At 41.2% G+C, this 20,438-nt stretch overlaps 1 protein-coding gene across 10 annotated transcripts in view; it reads left to right on the top strand.

Moving 5' to 3' along the window:
* JAKMIP2 (janus kinase and microtubule interacting protein 2) overlaps window positions 1-20,438 on the top strand; it is a 165,568-nt gene that overhangs the window by 79,371 nt on the left and 65,759 nt on the right. For 9 of the 10 annotated variants that reach the window (XR_007127671.1, XM_047731291.1, XM_047731290.1 and 6 more), the window contains exon 2: window positions 16,446-16,720. Coding sequence is in view for 8 of the 10 variants with exons in the window: in XM_047731291.1 (XP_047587247.1) it covers window positions 16,592-16,720 (129 nt within the window). In the remaining 2 variants the exon portion in view is untranslated. Of the gene's footprint in view, window positions 1-16,445; window positions 16,721-20,438 lie in introns of those variants that run through there. The other variant, XM_047731292.1, reaches the window with a different exon arrangement.

The raw sequence follows: 20,438 nt of genomic DNA, 5'->3' as shown, positions 1-20,438 counted from the left end.
TTCCCTAGGATAGGACTTGTTCCTGAGTCATTTGAGAGTGGTAAAGATAATAATAAATGTAAGGGGCACCTGGGTGGCCCAGTCGGTTAAGCATCTGCCTTTGGCTCAGGTCATGATTTCAGGATCCTGGGATCAAGTTCTGAGTCAGACGCTCTGCGCAGCAGGGAGTCTGCTTTCTACTCTCCCTCTGCCCTCTCCCTGCTTGTTCTCTCTCCATCCCCTCTCAAATTAAAAACAAACAAACAAACAAAAAAACTTTAAAAACTAATAAATGCGAAGAGGAAAAAATATAGATTCTCTTTCCGATGCTAAGGCAGAGACAGATACTGTGTAGTGGTTAAAACAAATGTTTTCAAATCAGGCTGACCCACTTTCAAATTTTGACAGACACATCGCAGGTTCTCGAGGAACAACTGAGTGAACCAGTGGCTCATAGATATATGAGCTGAGTAAAGTTGGGCAAATATTAAATTTTAATTTCTTCTCTTGTATAGTGGAAAAATGATATCTATCTTATTTTGTTTTTGTGAACTAATAAATGTGTAATGGTAAGTACTGTGCTTGACATACAGAAAGATTTTAAGAGTTATTATTTAACAATTTTTCACTGTACAGATCAGAACCTGGAACCCTTCATCCCAAATTGAAAGTTTTACTTGAAAAGTAAGAATTCAGATGAGCTTCATATCAGATACGAAAATGAGCCCTTTCCAAATTCCTTCTCCTTCCCCATCCTCACAACTCCAGTTAATCAAAAGTCTCGGTACATCTGTGATTCTTACCAAATCTTATATTTATTCAGTTCTTCCTTCTTCCTTCAACCATATGACAAGTGCTCTCTCATTTTTCAAGACTCAGCTCACCCGTGCCTTCTGTTAGAAGCAGCCTGAGTCCTCCCCAGGGAACTGGATCTCCTCTGTGCTCTGATAGTGTCTGCTTTGCTTCTCTGTTCCAAAACTCATCACATCTTCAGGCCTGCAGTTCTTTATTTGAATGTTGGTATCTCCCAGTGGGGAGTTGTAGAGAGGATTCATAAATCATACATTTAGGGCTGGACTAGATGACTTTTAACACCCACGTCAAATAAAAGATAATGCTTTTAAATAGCTTAGCACAGCAGCTAGCAGTAGTAAATAGCCAATAATAGTAATGATGATGATTAGCAGTAGCATTCATCTGTCACAGTATGAGGTGATAAGCAGATGAAGTTTAATAATTACCTATACAAATGCTATTATGATTTAGAATGTCATAAGCTAGGGCCCCAGAATTTTGGAACTGTCAAAGATTGCTTACTATCCAAAGAGGAAATTTGGCTCTCAGAATTTCCTGTAAGGTCCATGTGGAGAAAAAAATTTGAACCTTTGAGACTACTTTTACTAGTAAGACTGTCTATAGAAGTGGTTTCAAACCTTAAATGAGCAATCATAGTTCCTACTTTTTGTGTCAGGAAGTAATAAGTCAAAGAATGTACTAGGGGGAAAATGTGTTTCTTAGAAGTAAATTGCTTACATTTGAAAGTATATTGCTTAAATTTCTAAGTAGTTAGATACTATTAATATACTCCAGAGTTTAACATGGGGTAAAATGGTATTATCATTAAGTAGATTATGAATTACACCTCCTTCTGTAATCGTCCTTATTTGGGAAAACAACATAAATATTTTGTGGGTTGAAGGAGTTCTTTACTTTTGCTGTTGAAAATTCCATTTTGGCCTCATTTACTTAACTCAATAAACATTTTTATATCTGAGTACCTACTGTCAGGCTCTATGCTAAGCAGTGGGGTTAAAAGTGGTGAATAAGCCCAGGAAATTCTCTGCCTCTATGAAGCAAAAAGGGATAGAGATACTGAAGGAAGAAAAGTTAATTTCATAGGTAATACAGTTTATTTCCCTGAGTGATCTGTACTCCTGAGTCTGTGAAGTATACACGGGCGAGGTTGGCGGACAGTGAAGAAAGAGTAAAGTAGGTTTGATTTTAAAAAAAAAAAAAAACAAAACAGAGTTCCCAGTGATTTCTAAAAAATGATTTATTCAAGGTCCAATCTAATTGACTGTATAGTCCCTTCCTTCTTGAGAAGGGGCCTGACATCTGTTCAGAAGGAGTCTGTTCTGATCTTGTTGATTTCAGCTGTTGATTTTATGGAGCTAACAGTTGTGCTGTGACTTGCTTTGTCCAATGGCTGGTTCACTTTTCAGCAAAGAGAAGGGGCATTTTAGAGTCCACAGCATTTCCAATTTAGGAACAAAAATCTCTATGCTTGCATTAATTCCAGCTTTTCATCATATGATGTTGAAAGCATGCCTATGTATTCCAGCCTCGCTCCCGGCTCTAGCTGGTTTTCTACTCTTACTTTCTGTTTGCTCCTCTTTCCTCACTGAATTCTTCTTCCCCCAGCCCCACCCCAAGAAACATTATTTCATTCAGATTATGGAAGTTATATAACAATTATTAAAGAAATCTTGGAGAGGGAGAAGAAAAGCCTTAAGAAGTTTAAACTTAGATCTCCCATCATCTACTACTCAAAGAAAACTATTGCAATTTAAACACCTGTCTCTATACATGTGTACACACGTACTGTCGACTTCATGTTAAATGTCTTAAATCTCATTATGTTGAAGTGCATTTATCTGATTGAGGCCTTGGGAATTGTTTTCGAATAGGTGGGAGAAAAATTTTAAAAGTAGGTAAATAATAAATAATTAAAAGGTACTACTGTGCACCCTGAAATGTGATTTCTCTAAAAACAAACTGACATGTTTCTGGTACAGCATAGAGACTGGGCAAACGGGCTCTGGAGCAAGGCTGTCCATGTTATGTCTTGACTTTGCTGTTGGCTTCCAGCACACTTTTGTTGCACAATCCGCATATCTTTTTTGGGCTCCCCCCCCATCTGTAGTATTTATAATGTTGTGTATTAAATGAGAAAATGAATATATGTTATTTAGTATACTGCCTGGCTTATATTAAGCACCCTGAAAATATTAGGTCTTAATATTTCTAAGCACATGTGTGACTCCTTTCCTCTTTGCACGTTTGAGGATGGTACCACATTCTTCTAATGTTCGAGGTACAAGCGTTGGTTGTCATCTTTGATCTTTTCTTCTTTCTGGCATTACTTCCCCAAATCAGCACGTTATGTGGACTCTACAAACACTACACACCAGATGAGAGAAGTATAGGGACTCAAGTCTATAAGAAGCTTCAGGCTCACACACACCTTAGTTATACCATTTACCTTGCTCTGTGACTTTAAGTGAGGGAACAGGTCTCCTGTCAACTTAGTTCTTTCAATGATAAATGGAGAACAGTAAGCACGTGCGCCTCATAGCTTGCTTTAAGTTTGAAATGGGCAGGTGTACACGCATTGTGCAGTGCCCAGCACATACTGAGTGCTCAATAAAGAGAAAAGGTTTTGAGTGAGGATGAAGAAAATGATGGTGGGGAGATGAATAAGAGTTCTTTTAGCTTAAAGAAGAAAAAGCCCTCTTCCCTCCATCCTAATCCAAAGTCCTCCCGTTCTCTCTGAATATTGGCCATGGATTCCTATCTGGACCTCTAACCTCTAGTCCTTTCTGTTCCATTCTGCCCAACACACAACTTCAAGATTAATCTTCCTTTAAAAAAATTGGATCATGTCTCTCCTCTTAAAAATGTTTATCAGATTCTTTGTAATTATTAAAAAATACATAAATTCAGTATCTAGGCAGTCAGCACATGCGTGATTTATTCTTTCTTTATTTTTCCAGTTGTCCATCCATTGGTTCCCCACAATTAACTTTGCCCACCATTGTGACCTATAATTTATTCCCCACTCTTACCTGTCTGTCCTTGATTCCTCCTGTTCATCCTTCATGTCCCAGCCTTAACCATAAGGACTTCTCTGTTGCTGAAGTCATTAATTATTCAGAAATTCTTATTCAGCATCTACTTTGTGCCTGGCACTGTGCTAGGCACTGAAATTCAACAAGGAGCCAAAGAAAGATGGTCCTTGCCATCCTGCTGCACTTTCTCTTGTCCATGTGTGTGTACATGTGTGCGTGTGTTTTCCCCACTCCTCTGGCACATAGTACATGCAATTTTGTTTGGTACAAACATTGTGCATCATCTTCAACTCTAATATAGTAACTGTGGTTTAACTGTGGTTCGAGAGAGAATTGTTGATCTGTTTTTAAAATTATTTTCCTTATACTATAATATAATATAAAATTATATTTCCTTATAACCTTATAAGCATATAACTTAACATTGGGATTAGGCTAACTACCTTCCATTAGTCCTTCTTACGGTCTTGGTTCCAAGATCCCATCAAATGAAAAAAAAAATGTAGTTAGGGGCACCTGGGTGGCTCAGTGGATTAAGCCGCTGCCTTCAGCTCGGGTCATGATCTCAGGGTCCTGGGATCGAGTCCCGCATCGGGCTCTCTGCTCAGCGGGGTGCCTGCTTCCCTCTATCTCTCTCTCTCTGCCTGCCTCTCCGTCTACTTGTGATCTCTCTCTGTCAAATAAATAAATAAAATCTTAAAAAAAAAATGTAGTTATACATTGGCCTTTGGGACAGAATCCAAAACAGAATCCTAAACGTTAAAAAAAGAATAGTCTCAGGGTGCCTGGGTAGCTCAGTAGGTTAAGTCTCTACCTTTGGCCTGGGTCATGATCTCAGGGTACGGGGATCAAGCCCCCGCATTGGGCTCTTTGCTCAGCAGGAAGCCTGCTTCCCCCCCCCACCCGTCTGCCTCTCTGCCTACTTGTGATCTCTCTCTCTGTCAAATAAATAAATAAAATCTTTTAAAAAGTATAATAGTCTGTATTGCTCTGTAATATTATACTACATCATACTGTCTTATAACATAGGGAAAATAGTGATAGCCAGATTCTCTTCAGTAGAATGTGGAAAATTAAATGCAGTTCTACTCAAACCACACAGTATATCCAGAAGTTGTTTTATTCAAACTTGATGTGCTTCTACTTAAGTCATATTAATCAGCATAAATCTTTTTTAAAGATTTTATTTATTTGAGAGAGTATGAGAGAAGACTAGGGGGGGAGGACGTGGGGGGTCAGCAAAGGGAGAATAGCTCAGCAGGGAATCTGATGCGGGGCTCAATCCAGAACCCTAGGATCATGACCCGAGCCTAAGGCAGACACTTAACTGACTGAGCCACCCAGGTGCCCTAGTGTAAATCTTAATACAGATATTGTTCTGCACCCCCCTTTCTTAATAGCAGGCACACCTGATTGACCTCCTATATATAGAATTTCTGCTCCTGTGTGACACTTTGCAAAAGTGCCTTTATGATAGTTTTTTTTTTTTTTAATTCAAGGTCTTTGAAAACAAGGAAACAGAATAGGTTATATATGTTTCACTTATACCTAAAATAGAAAAGCTTGCTATCACTTATAATTATCTGAAGACCACTTCTTTCAGTGATTTGGGCTTTCTTCTTTAACTTAATCTACCAGTTTGTTTTTAATAAGATGTACATACAGGGTGAATGCCTGCCTTGGGGAAGGGGCTCTGAGGCATACTTCTTGCTATCTGATCTTGAATACGTAATAGTTTCCTGCTGTGCTTGGGATTTCTCCCCTATGTGCAATGAAGTTGGTACTTCTCGTTCTAACAGTTGTGAAACACTTCGAATCCAGAAAGAAAGGACAATGCAAATAATACAATATAGCACTGAGAGAGTTACTTTGCTTAACTAGCCCTTATGAAAGTCTTCTAAACCCAGACAAAAGAGTACAGTGCAAGATGACTTACTCAGTGCTGAGGAGTGAAATTAAGCTTGGGAGTATGATGGATAACAGCAAGGATTATGAAATCTCAACACATGGCTTAAATAAAAATTCACTTAATTTTATTGTTTATTTAACTGTTACACCAAGCTTTAACTTTTGCCTGAAATCAAAACAGTCATTCAAGGGCTCCTGCAAAGTAAAAGAAATTTCCTATAATAGACCTAATTATAAATGATTTTTGTAGAAATTGTGAAACACATCCTTCAATTTCAGTATTTTCCTCGGATTTAGATCAGTATTAATTCAGTTGGACTTCATGGTGGTCACTTGACAGGTCCCCTAAGGACAAAGGTGGATAAAACACAGTTTTACCCTTAAGTGGGACTTAGTCACCTAAAAAATAAATACAGTGTAAATGAAAAATAACTACAGTCTAAATGAATTATGACCACAGGCTCCACTTTCCTTTCTGCATTTCTTTTACCCCTTTAATCTGTTCCATCCTCAGTTGCCAGAGGATTGTTACTGAATTCAAAATGTGGTCAGGCCACTTACCTGTATGAATCTTTCAGTAACTACACATGCTATGTGTGTGAAGTCCATCTCCTTTAATGTACCTGAAACTGTCCTCCACCAGCTGCTCTCTGCCTGTCTTTCTGAAAAGATTGCTTTTCCCCTCCAAGCTCTTGCCTGTATGTTTCTCTACAGCATCATTCATATTCTCTTTTACCTGAAGACCTTCATACTCAGGGCTCTGTCCATCGGGGAGATTCTTTTTTTTTTTTTTTTAAAGGTTTATTTATTTATTTGACAGATAGAGATGACAAGTAGGCAGAGAGAGAGAGGAGGAAGCAGGCTCCCCGCGGAGCAGAGAGCTGGATTCGGGGCTCGATCCCAGGGTCCTGGGATCATGACCCGAGCCAAAGGCAGAGGCTTAACCCACTGAGCCACCCAGGTGCCCCAACCAGGGACATTCTTATTTCCTCCTCCAATCCTTTGCTGGCACATCTTTTTTTTTTTTTAGTACTTTCCCTAAGCAGTCCTTCCTGACCCACCAAGACGCCTGTGATTCCTATCTACTATCATATATGCAACTGTCACACTGTACAAACTGCTGATTCCTCCTCTGGGAAGAAAAAGGACTCTGTCTCTTAAGTTTAGCACAGACATCCCCTGCTCAAGATGTTTCATCAGTTTATGTCAATTGATGAGTAAATGAATTGAGGAATGAGTGCTGAATACTTTAACAAAGTATCTTCAAAGTGAAAATGGAAACCCAGATGAAGGAATAACTGATTCCATCAGACCTGGGCCCTAAAGGATGCTTAGAAGGAGGTATGGGGGGGTGCAGTCAGTTAAGCCACCAACTCTTGGTTTCCGCTCAAGTTGTGATCCCTTGGTCATGAGATGGAGCCCCATGCCAGGCTCTGTGCTCAGCCCAGAGTATGCTTGAGACTCTCTCCCTCTCTCTCTGCCCCTCCCCCCCCCGAGAAATAAATAAATCTTAAAAAAAAAAAAAGGATGAATGGGATGGAGTTCACCAGGATGTTGAGAAAGGGAAAGGCATGCATGAGCAGAGCCAAGGGTTTGCGGGATAGAACAGTTCTGGGTGAATCCTCCTTGCTTTGGATCCCAGATTTGACATCACTTCTGCCAAGTTTCCTAAGAAGCCCTCTTAAAGAGGTTAGATGTCTCTTATATGTGTGCTGAGAGCCTCTCTTATTCTACATATTATGAAGTATATTTCTGATGTGAAGTTTTAAACCTGAGATCAAAAAGAAAACCACATTCATTGGGAGTAATAAGTTTGGGGCTTTTTTTGTTTTTGTTTTTGTTTTTGTTTTTGAGAGAAAGAGAGGACAGACGGGCGCAGGGAGATAGAGGGACAAGCAGATTCTCTGCTGAACAGGGTTCCAGGCTTGGGGGTTGATCCCAGGACGCTGGGATCATGACCTGAGCCGAAGGCAGCGGCTTAACCAACTGAGCCACCCAGGTGTCCCTTAACATGTTAGCTTTAAATAATTTATAATAATAATTGCTACTATTATTAGGTGATAAAGAGGGCACGACAAGGAGAGAGAGAGAAAAACAAACGTAAGAAGACATATACGCCTGGTACCCTACAATCCTGAACATGCATAATCACTACCATGCTGAATGTCAGCCATTCAGATTCCTTTTCTCCTAACAGATGTTTAATGGGTAAAGTCTTTGACTCTGTAGCCACACCACCACATTCCCTTTATATAGGGAAACTAGGACTCCAGGGTTGGACTGGCTTAAACAGCATCCTCCTGTCTTTTATATCAAATTGCGGTGTCTGATGCGTAGTGAGACTTTCTGCTTGAATAGAGAAAGGTTTAAGGAGTGCTAATGTATCTCGGCCAGGTCACCAGGAATCAAGCAAGCAGTTTAATTCATTCACTTTAAACATTAACAACATTTGACTCAAGCCATCACCTTTAGAAAAAAAGGGGGAATGGCCGAAACAAACTCCCAAGGCTTTGGTAGAGTGGACATACCCAAATATTAATCACAGAGCAGTGGTGAAGCTTTTAGCTTCACACATGTGAACTTTAGCCCTTTTGTATTACAGTTGCTTTGCAAATCATAACTCCAAGGCAACAGCCTTATTGGAAACTCCAAGATTAATAATGACTTTATCCAGCTTATAGCTTAGGGCAAAACCAGCGACAAAGCCAAGACTCCTGGGCATACTGATCCTGTCAACGCAGGTCCCATTGCCTGAAAAGCATAACCATGAATTCCATTAGACTTCCCAGGGATCTCTGTGCTTTTCCTGGCCTGTCTTTTTAACATGAACAGGTGATAAATGTGTTTCTTCTTCTCCTAAAACCTAAGCTAGCTTTTCATGGATAGTTAGAAAAATAGAAAAAGAATAACCATGGTAATGATGGTGATAATAATTTACTAATCATTCGACACATTTTAGCTCATTTATTCCTTGCAAGAGCTCACTGCAGTAAATATATCCCTTTCCCCATATTATAATAAAGAAACAGAAGCTTGGAGAGTTTAAGTAATTTCTTAAGAATATACAGCTAGGGAGGTTCATTCAAAGCCAGTTTTTCTGATTTCAGAGTCCAATCTTTTAACCACTACGTTCTACCATTCTATTTTGTAAGCCCCCAGTGGATATTTGCACACCTTTGCCATCTCTTTAGCCTACTTACAACCAAGAGCTGAACCCTTCGTGTCTTTCAAGAAAGTGTTAATGTGTTAAGAAGCTTTGGGTGGGGGTGTCCTACTTGATTTCTGCTTGGGTCATGATCTTAGGACTGTGAGATCCAGCGGTGTGTCAGCTCTTGCTGGGCGTGGAGCCTGCTTGGTATTCTCTTTCTCCCTCTCCCTCTATCCCTCTCCAAGGCCATGCATGTGCATGCTCTTTCTCTCTCAAACAAAACAAAACAAAACAAAAAAACAAAAAACACTAGCAGCAGCTTTGGAGACTGCTGACAGATGTGTCTTTGAGTTGTAGCTCTGCCATTTCTTAACTGTGTAACTTTTTCAAGTTAACTAACCTCTCTTATCCTCAGTTACCTGTCTAAGAAATAATAAGAGTAAATATCTGAAAGGGTGAATTGGAACAGTTCAATGAGTTAGTACCTAATGTTAGTGTACCTTAGCAGAGTGCCTGGCACGGAGGAAGAACCCAGTAAGGTACTCAGCCTCATTCAGGCTCAGCTCACATGACACGTTCTCTAATAAGTGTTTGTCTTCCTTAATCCAAAGTAAGGCACTACCCCAGCATTTACCAACTATATCAGTCATGGCTTTCTAGAACTTGTTCTTTCTTTATAAACACCTGTCTCCTTTTATAGGCTGGAAGCCACTGGAGGATAGGAATGATGCTTAGATTTTTTAACATCTATGAAAAGCCAAGAACAGTGCTCAATAAATAGTGGCCACATTCTTGTCCAAATATGTGGCCATACATCTGACAAAGAATTGTGTGTCTCCCTCTCTCGGGTTTTGTATCGGTGCCTAAATGAGTCTGTAGAGAACCAAGAATAAGAATAGCTTTGTTCATATTTGAGGCCTTCCTTAAATGTGGCTCTTGAATTATTATTTTTTGCATATCTTCCATCATTCTTACTCAATTTAAGGATGTTGAGAACAGCGCTTCTATTATAGGCTATTTTGTTTCCTCCACCTTAGCCATTAGTACAAAGAGAGCACTCAGTAAGTGGTAACTGTTTGTCATGAACTCTATGCGACTATCACACTTTTTCATTTAATTGTCAAATAGTCCAATGTCATAGTCCTATATTATATCCCCCTTCCCCTCAACCCCATTTCAGAGATAAGGTATATTGAGTCCTAGATAACTAGAAATTTATTCATGATCCACTTCTATTAAACAGAGAGGTGGAACCTAAATTCACGTGTGTCTGACCCATAGCCCATTCTCCTAACCAGAAATTCTCAAAAATGGTCTGGCATCAGAATCACCTGGCAACTACTACATCAAAATCTAAAGAGATGGAGCTCTAGAATTGCTAAAACTTACCAGGAGATTTTAGCAAACCATACCAAAGATTTGGTAAGATCTACTCCCAAACACTACTTTATATTTCTTCTAAATGTTTGAATGAGTGAATGAATGAATGATGACTATAATTCTTGCATCAATAATCCACTTCTTTTTTTTTTTTTTGAAGATTTTATTTATTTATTTGACAGACAGAGATCACAAGTAGGCAGAGAGGCAGGCAGAGAGAGAGAGAGGAGGAAGCAGGCTCCCCGAGGAGCAGAGAGCCCGATGCGGGGCTTGATCCCAGGACCCTGGGATCATGACCTGAGCCGAAGGCAGAGGCTTTAACCCACTGAGCCACCCAGGCGCCCCCAATAATCCATTTCTATATTAAGGTTTACTCTCAATGATCCATATTTTAAAATGCAAGGATTCCTGAGAGGTTATCTCTTAATTATCTGATACCTTTAAGAGGATTGGCCCTTCAGTGAACAAGGCTTCTATTCCTCCTGAATCCAGATAACCTGTTGGGTCAGACATTGTCATTGCACAGGCTCCTGGGGTGGTCCAGAAACATTCCATCTGCTTGGAGTAATACGTTTGTGCCCTCCTTTATGTTCTCTCTCTCTCTCTTTAAAAAAAAAAAAAAAAAAGGGCATTTATTTTGCTGTGTCAGGTTCATGAATGCACAGTGAGACTTTTTGTCTATGTAGAGGTCTTCTGGCTGGTAGCTTCTTTGGAAGGCTCACCTCAGGCCACTTAAGAAGAGGCAGCACACTTGTCCTTCAGGCGATGGCTGGATAAATGAAATGCAGTTTTAGCCATACAATGGAATATTATGCAGCAGTGAAAAGAAATGAAATATCTGTATATGCTATAATATGAATGAACCTTGACCATTATTCTGCTACAGTGAAAGAAAGCCAGTCACATATTGTATGATTACATTTGATAAAAAATGTTCAAGATAGACAAATCCATAGAGACAAAAAAATAGATTAGTGATTGCCTAGGGCTGTGAGAGTTTGGTGAGGAATAGGGAATGACTACTAACAGGTATAGGGTCTATTTTTGGGGTGATAAGAAGTTCTGAAATTTATTGTTGTGACAATTGTACAATAGTGAGAATATGCTAACACTACTGAATTAATACACTTTTTTTTAAAGGGCAAATTTTATATGTGAATTCTATCTCAGTAAAGCTGTCCAAAAGAGTTTGGCGGCGGTGGGGGGAGCAGCACAGGGTGACAGAAGCACGGTAGTAAAATTCTACATGAGAATTGTGAGATTGCCAGAAAAGGCTTCTCAAAGTTCGCCTTCACCAGGAGGACGTAAGGATCATCCTTATGATGATATGAATGGATGCTCACCTTACAGTATCCATGAGCTGACGCTATCAGGAACTTTCTGTGATTTTTTTTTTCTGTCTTGAACATGTTTCTAGTTTTTTAACCCTCTTCTTTTCCCTAGCCCTTATGTGACTAAGTTAAAAATAATTCCCAGACAAAAAAATACATGAAGTCAGGCACATAGTATTATATTTTTGAAGAAAGGATTACAGATTAAAATGTAAAATATGACTATGGCACTGCACATTTTTGCCGCAAGGAATACCAGCAAGAAAGCTGGTACTCATTATTTACCATGGCAGAGAAGAATGTTCAAGCCAGTAATGATGTTTAAAAGGAAGACATGATTCAGTCAAAGTCTCCGTGTGTCAGAGTTGCCACGTTCCTTTTCATCCCTCTGGCCATGGGTAGCTTCAGTGTTGTATTCTGCCCACCTGGACTAATGAAGAAGCCTGATTTCCTGCTTTCTGTCTACCATATTCTCCCTGGGATATATGACTCTCCCTGGGAACTCACCATCCATCACATTGCCTAAGCTACCTCTCTGAAATGCAAACGTAGGACAGTGCAAACCTGGGCATCACAGCCTGGATCCCAGTCTGGCATGAAGGCCTCATTGACTATGACCCTGTCATTTTAGGCAAGTTACTTCATCTTTCTGTGACTCGTTCCCCCCTATTTTTAGGGAGCTTGAAATGAGAGCAGTATGTCAAGTGTGCTTAGTCCAATGTCAAGCTCAAAGCAGTCACTCTGAGCTCTTGTCATTACACTTATGTTCAAATGCTTCCTTTCTACATAATGAAATCTAATCATTGTCAATGAAATCTAACCATCAGTCACGCAGGGACCTATGCAATCTAATCCAGTTTGTCTTCTCCCTGTTACCAACCTTCTCTAAATGCATCTGGCAAATTTGTGACTTCCAGTACTTCTCAGTCTCTTTCTCTGCCATTCCTGTATCTCTAATCAGAAAAGCCCTTTCTTCATCCAGGAAGACCACAAAGCTATGAAGTGACTGAAGTTTTTCTCAAATTCCTCCTTTCTCTATGTTCTGAAAGCACCGTAGGGGGTTGAGAGAAGTTGACCAAAGGGAATTATATATTTTTTAAAAGATTTTATTTATTTATTTATTTGACAGACAGAGATCACAAGTAGGCAGAGAGGCAGGCAGAGAGAGGAGGAAGAGGAAGCAGGCTGAGGAGAGAACCCAATGCGGGGCTCGATCCTGGGACCCTGGGATCATGACCTGAGCCAAAGGCAGAGGCTTTAACCCACTGAGCCACCCAAGCACCCCGGGAATTATATTTTATAGGAAAAACAAACAGGACCCCTAGTGGACTAGAGAAGAGGAATGATGGAAATAAGAAAGGAGAGCTTCTTCTTTTTTTTTTTTTTTAAGATTTTATTTATTTATTTGACAGAGAGAGAGAGATCACAAGCAGGCAGAGAGGCAGGCAGAGAGGGGGAAGCAGGCTCCCTGTTGAGCAGAGAACCCTATGTGGGGCTCCATCCAAGGACCCTGAGATCATGACCTGAGCCGAAGGCAGAGGCTTAACCCACTGAGCCACCCAGGTGCCCCGAAAGGAGGGCTTCTAAGCTTAGATCTGGAACAACTGGGCCCATGATGGTGCATTTACTGATATGGGAAAACCTGGAGAGAATGAGGCTATGACGGCCTAGTAATAAGGACATCCATGTTAGGTTATGTTTGATACACCAGTCAGATATCCAAATAGATGTGGTAAGTAAGATGTTGAATATTTGAGTCGCGGTTTGGGGAATGGTCGGGTCTATGGATATAAAATGGGGAGTCATAAACTTCTAGGTGGAGCCAGTGTAGATAGCTTTGGGGAGCCCAGGGGACCAGCAACATTTAGAGATCAGCAAGAGGAAGAGAAACCTGTTAAACAAAAACATGTGAGTTCACTCCCCTAGCATCTGCTTGAAATTAAACACTGTCTCATTTATCTTTGTGCCTAGTGGTATTGGTCATAAAAATCTGATAAATCCTTGTTAATTCATTTCAGTTCTAGAAACAAAGAATGGTAGCCCCTTCAACATCTCCCAGCTATGTACTTCAGTGATCTGGTAACATTTGTAAAATATGCATGAAGAACGACTCCAACATCCAGCTTAAGGTAGAATATGGTGGACAGTTCCATGACTTCTGGAGACAGACTGGTCCTCCTTACCTTCTAACCTCTTCCTATCCCTTCCCCTAGGGTCACACTGCAAAGGGCATGGCCCCGGTGCTCATGTGGGGATGGCACAAAGCCCAGGATCCCAGCATGGTCCTCCAGGCTGAATACCAGGGGGCTTGAGAGAACAGCAGCTGCTGGAGCATATGGGTGACCAGTAGGAATTCCCCTTAGTTTTGGACTGAAGCACCTCCCTGTACACAGTACCCAATTTTCTAAAAGGTTGTGTGAGAAACTTTCTCTAGTATCTTGTCATGTTTTTCACATTGACATTAACAGTTTAGTATCCATATTTTTCTGACCTCATTGTTCCTGTGAAGCATTTAAGAATTTGGGTTTTTTTTTTAAAGATTTTATTTATTTATCTGACAGAGAGATCACAAGTAGGCAGAGAGGCAAGCAGAGAGAGAGGAGGAAGCAGGGTTCCCGCTGAGCAGAGAGCCCGACGCAGGACTCGATCCTGGGACCCTGAGATCATGACCTGAGCCAAAAGCAGAGGCTTAACCCACTGAGTGACCCAGGCGCCCCACATTTAAGAATTTGTAAATTAAGACACATCCCTCTTTTTTTTTTCTCTCTCTTATTGGTACTATTCTGTTTAAGGCTGCATCATCTTTCACCTTGGCAAGTTCAGTAGCCTTCTATGCAGTTTCCGTGTCCCCAGTTTCTCCCCACTCTGCCACCAGAATAACCACACCAAAGCATTTCCCTGTTAGGGTATCCACCTGCCAAGAACTTCAGCAGCTTACCCACTGCTTACGGGGGGGCGGATTCCAAAATCTTAAGGTTTGTGTCCCAGGTCTTCCTCAATCTGTCATTTCCAGGCAACCTTTCCAGCATTAGTGCCCATCAACTATATTCTGGGTTAATTGATCAGACCTCCTCTTTCCCCCACAAAATACTTGCTGTGTGTGTGTGTGTGTGTGTGTGTGTTTTCCCTGTATCTCAGCACCTGCATTTCGTTCACTCAGGATGCCTCATCTGTTTCTACATCTGTTAATATCCTACTCCTCAAGTTCCAGGCAATGCCACCGTCTTCAAGGAGATTCCTTAGTCACCGCATTGGAGGGAGGAGTCCTTGTCTACTCTGAAACAAGTAGTATTTATTTTTTTAAAGGCAGTTATCAGATAGGTGATGGTGATGATAATGATAACGATGAAGATAGGTAGATAGAGGGGCACCTGGGTGGCTCAGTGGGTTAAGCCTCTGCCTTTGGCTCAGGTCATGATCTCAGGGTCCTGGGATCGAGTCCCGCATCGGGCTCTCTGCTCCACGGGGAGCCTGCTTCCCCCTCTCTCTCTGCCTCTCTGCCTACTTGTGAACTCTCTCTCTGTCAAATAAATAAATAAAATCTTAAAAAAAAAAAGGTAGATAGAGACATAAAGGTTTTATTTATTTATTTATTTATTTATTGTCTCGGGACTCTTATTTTCAATTTCAACATAGTGTACCTCCCACAGCATAAAGACAGAACTCTAACAATATTGACTGAATGAGTAAATGAGTCACTCAGTTAACGTAGTACAATTAATCCCCCCCCCCATAGTTTATCCATTGTATGATTCTAGCTCTTTGTATATGGGATTTTCTTAAACTGTGGACTTTCTATAGGGCAACACGTAGTCATCACATAGTTGACTTCCTTTCACAAATACCAGTTAAGTACCTGGTATGTCGCAAGTCTTAAGATGGAGTCTGAGAAGCAAGTTATAAATAGGAATAATGTATTCCTGCCCTCACAAAGTTTACAGATTCATGGAGGTGTGACCACCATTAAATAATGAGGGCATGTAATAATCTAGAGGTTCTTCCAGGAGGAACTGATATGGAAGCTGAGACCTGAAAGGTCATAGAAGTTAGCCAAACTAACATGTATGTGTCTGAGGGTGTGGGAATGAGGACACAAGGAAGCACTCGTGAGGAGGCTGGGCAGAACATGGAGAGAAATGAACAGGGTGGGGAAAGTCTTTATGGGAAGGGAGCAAGAATCACAAAATGAAAGAGCATTTCCGGGGTGCCTTGGTGGCTCAGTCAGTTAAGCCACCGACTCTTAATCTCAGGCCATGAGTTCAACTCCCACATTGGGCTCCACACTGAGCACGAAGCCTACTTTAAAAATAAATAAATAAATAAATAAAGGGCTTTTTTCTTTTTTGTTTTCCCCCCCTTTTAGAAAGAGAACTGAAGGGAGAGGGAGAAATAGAATCTCCACACTGGGCATGGAACCTGATGTGGCAGTGGGGCTCAACCTTACAACTCTGAGATCATGACCTGAGTGGAAATCAAGAGTCATACGCTTAACTGGCTTAGCTACCCCAGGCACCCCATAAAGGGGATTTCTTAGGGCTGGAGACTAAGTGAGTGAAATGGAGGAGATAAGCTAGGGGAATAGGCAGGTTTATACCTAAAATGCACTCTGAGATGTGAAAAATATATTCAAATACTTACAGGTCTTTGGAGGATTTTGAGCAGGGCATTGAAAGGACCAGACCACATCTTTTGAAAGATGGCTCTAAATTCATGTGCCTAGTGGATGAGAGGATCTGGGGGCAGGAGCCCTCAGGAGCAGGATTATACAAGTACTTCAGGCTGAGAGACCCTGCCTGGTCCTTAGCACAGGTCCCTGCCACAGCCATAATCACCATCTCTGCCTCTTCCCAGGGCTTCCAGGGCAGCACCTGAGGAGACCTTACCAAGGAGCACCACGCAGTAGATGCTGAAAACATCGCACCCACGATACAAAGCAGTAACATGGCAGCACCTGTTTGAAAGGCATTCACAAACAAGACTCCCTTCAGAAAGGAACAATGTCTAAGAAAGGGCGAAATAAGGGCGAGAAGCCCGAAGCGCTCATCGTCGCCCTTCAAGCTGCCAATGAAGACCTCAGGACCAAGCTCACAGATATCCAGATAGAGCTGCATCAAGAGAAGTCCAAGGTGAGTGAGGCCACGTAGGGTCACAGCCCTGAAAAGGGCTCTGCCTGCTGCCCTGCCCCAATGGCTCCTCTCTGCCGGTTGCTGGGGAGAGCAACAAACCCTGTCCTTATGGAGATTCTCTTGTGTGTGGCAGGAGCGCCTTGAGCACAGGATTCATAGAAGGTGAGGATAGCAGGCTGGTAAGACTGATGTCTGCCTCCTTAGGAAGCCTGGCTCAGAAAACCAGATCTAAATATTGAGACTACCTGCAACCCCACTACCTCCCCATCACTTGTATGACCCTGCCAAGTTCCACTGTGCCCTGAATGGGATCTCCCCACTTTGGTACAGACCAAGCTTTCTAAAGTACATCACTTCAGGTCACTGCCCTGCTTAAAACCGTCCGTGGCTCTCTACCTTTCTCAAAGTCAAAGGATTTTCCCTACTATTACAGGATGTTTCTTCCACTTCTCTTTGACTCCTCTCCCACTGCTTCCCCCTCCTCGCCCCCAGATGACTCTGTTCCATCCTCTTTGCTGGATTAAAAGTTAGGCTGATCACATTTAGGGGCTTTACCCCCTTTCCCCAGGCAGCCATATACCTTTTTCGGGTGTCAGCTCCAGTACCTTTCATCTGCCCCAGTGTCCAAGACATAATACTTGCCATGTCCAGTTACTCCCACAGTCTATTTTGATTCATTTCATAGTGATTTATGTATTTATCCATTTCCTTGTTCAGTGCTTATTTCTATTGTCCAGTGTCATCTCCATGAAAGCAGAGTCATACCAGACCTCTATATCCCTACAGCTTAAATAAATGTCTAGAACTGAGATGCTTATCACGGGTTTGTTGAATGAGCAGAGGAATGAATGAAAAGTGATTCATTTCCTTATACCTTAGCTTCTTCACCAGTAACTTGTTACTGTGATGAGGGTCAAATTAGACAAGTATAAAAAGCCATTGTGATGATTAAATGAGAAAATTCCTATCAAGTGCTCAGAGAGATTCCTGGCACATAGTAAACTCCTAAACAGTTATTTGTAGTAAAATTTTCTAATATGCTCTGCATGTGAATCAGTTACTAATTAGGCTTAGGGAAGTCTCTTTACTTCTCTGAATCTCATCTCATAGTTGGATATGCTAACACTTACTTCTCCAGAGTGATGTGGATATCAAATAGGGGATCATGAATAGGAAAGCATTTTCAAATATCTGACACGTAAGACATTTCCGCTCCCTGCAAACCAGAGACGGCCGTGTCAGCACAAAGTTGCCCTATTTAGATAACTCTTTGTATAGTAACAAAAATAAATGTTCCTGATCAAGCTATCGATCAAAAACTGATATCCTATCATTTTTTTAAATCTGTCTCTTCTTCCTTGACATTACTATTAAATCTTAATCATTTATTTTCCTAAAAATCTATTTCTCCTGGGTTCAGCAATAATAAAGCTTGGATCTGCTGGAACCCCTTGCCTCTCAGCTAAGCCTTAAAAACCTTGGATAACCAGACCCCAGTGTAAAATTTATGGAGGAAGTCTTTTACCGTGAAGCTAAAAGGAATATGATATCATAAAAGCAGACAAACAGAACAAAACAAAATAAAAACATTTGTTTGAGAGTCAGAAGACCAGGGCATTGTGTTTATCCCTCCTCGGGGACAAATTTAAGTGTCTCAGTATCTCGATTTGTAATTCAGATGACTGAATCTCTTTCTTCATATCTGTATCTCTCAAACCTCACTGTGCGTTAGAATAACCTGGGGGAACTTATTAAAAATTGAGACCTTTGAGCCCACAATCTGTGGATTTTGCTAAAGCAGGCACAGTGAGAGCCAGGACTTGGAATTCTAGCAGACAGTCCAGGCAGTCCCCACAGAGGTGGTTCTCTGCCTTCGCATTGACAAACACCGCACTCTTAAGATTCCATCCAGGTATCACCGTCTAAAAACATTTCATTGGTTTTAACTTTCCCTCGGGCAACGTAACATTTCAAGGGAGGCAGACTCCTTTAATTGTAGTAACGACATGATGACAAACTACATTCATAGGGAGAAGACTGTCGGTCTGGAGACTGGTAACTATAAACTGATGATGATTTAAAGAGAGCAAACTCAAGAGGTTTCAGAAAGGCAGAGGTCCTGCAGACCCTTCACTGCCAATTTTCCACACATTCAACACTTTTACAAGGGGTGACTCTTGAGCATGGACAGGGCTCCCTGTTTATCCAGGGCCTAGTCTCTAAGTCAGCAAGTCAAGCGTAATCTCCCCTTCCTCTGACAAGAGCCGGGAAAGTCAGCCTCATGCATAAAAGCACTGTCTTTAGCCTTCTCTGTGCTGTCTTCACCCCGCCCCCCATCTCCCTCTCCATGGCAGTTAATTACAATCCCAGCACAGGGACTAAAACAAAACCCCACTGCCTGTCAGCAGCCTTCCCCAAAGAGCAAAGGGAATTTAGAGGGCAAGCAAGTTATAAAGCAGTTTTATTAAAATAAAAATGATTGCGTTTCCAAAAGTCCAGGTTTTAAGAGAGAGAATGTAAACAATTCCAAGATGTGAATTCATATTCTCACTTTGGCTTCTAAGCTATGATGATAAAATGACAGTTCAGCTATTGGGAAATGCGCTGAAGAGTGGAAACCTTTGAAATGGTGGAGCATTAGTCATTTTTCCAGAAAGATACATCACCCCTTGACATTTACAGGACACACTGCCGACAGAGCAGAGTCATAAATGCTTTAAAGTGATTACAAAAATATCTGCACTTTATTGAATGTTTACTATCTGTCACACACTGTAATAAGCACATTCATCCTGACATAATCACACCTCTTTCATGTACCACCTGAGTGACCCTGAGCAGGTTATAAAAATCCCTCAATGTTTTCCTTTCCTCGTCCATCAAATGGGGAAATAGCAGTATCTGCTTCATAAGGATGTATATGTGTGTGTGTTGGTCTTGAGTGGCTAGTTTGTGTCAAGCATGTTAAGTATTATGAGTCAAGGGGCGCCTGGATGGCTCAGTTGTTTAAGCATCCAATTCTTGGTTTCATCTCAGGTCCTGATCTCGGTCGTGGGATCAAGCCCTATGGTGGGGATCCATGCTCACAGCAGAGACTGCTTGTCCCTATCTCTTCCCTTTTCCCCTTCTCCCATTCATGCTCTCTCTCTCAAATAAATAATAAAATCTTTTTTTAAAAGTATTATGATTTGGGGCGCCTGGGTGGCTCAGTGGGTTAAAGCCTCTGCCTTCGGCTCAGGTCATGATCTCAGGGTCCCGGGATCAAGCCCCGCATCGGGCTCTCTGCTCAGCAGGGAGCCTGCTTCTCCCTCTCTCTCTCTGTCTGCCTCTGCCTACCTGTGATCTCTGTCTGTCAAATAAATAAATAAAATCTTTTTTAAAAAAAAGTATTATGATTTAATCATAGGTGGGCATTGTAATCCCCATTTTACAGATGAGGAAACAGATTCAGTGAAGTTAAGTAATTCACCCAGAGTCACATGTTAGGAGGGGGCAGAGCTAGTTCTTCCACTCCCTTTGCCTCTCCTCTAGAGTTTACGTTCTTGTTTTCCTTTTTGTGATATATTTTCCCTAGTTTTACTGAGATATGATTGATATATATATAATATTCATTTTAGATATACAGTGTAATGATTTGACATATGCATTACAACATATGATTACAACAATAAGTTTATTCAACATTCATCATCTCATAGTTGCGAAATTTTTTCCTTGT

This window comes from Lutra lutra, chromosome 5 (genome assembly GCF_902655055.1).
Source record: "Lutra lutra chromosome 5, mLutLut1.2, whole genome shotgun sequence".
Lineage (NCBI taxonomy): Eukaryota > Metazoa > Chordata > Mammalia > Carnivora > Mustelidae > Lutra > Lutra lutra.
This window is presented reverse-complemented; position numbering and strand designations above follow the sequence as displayed.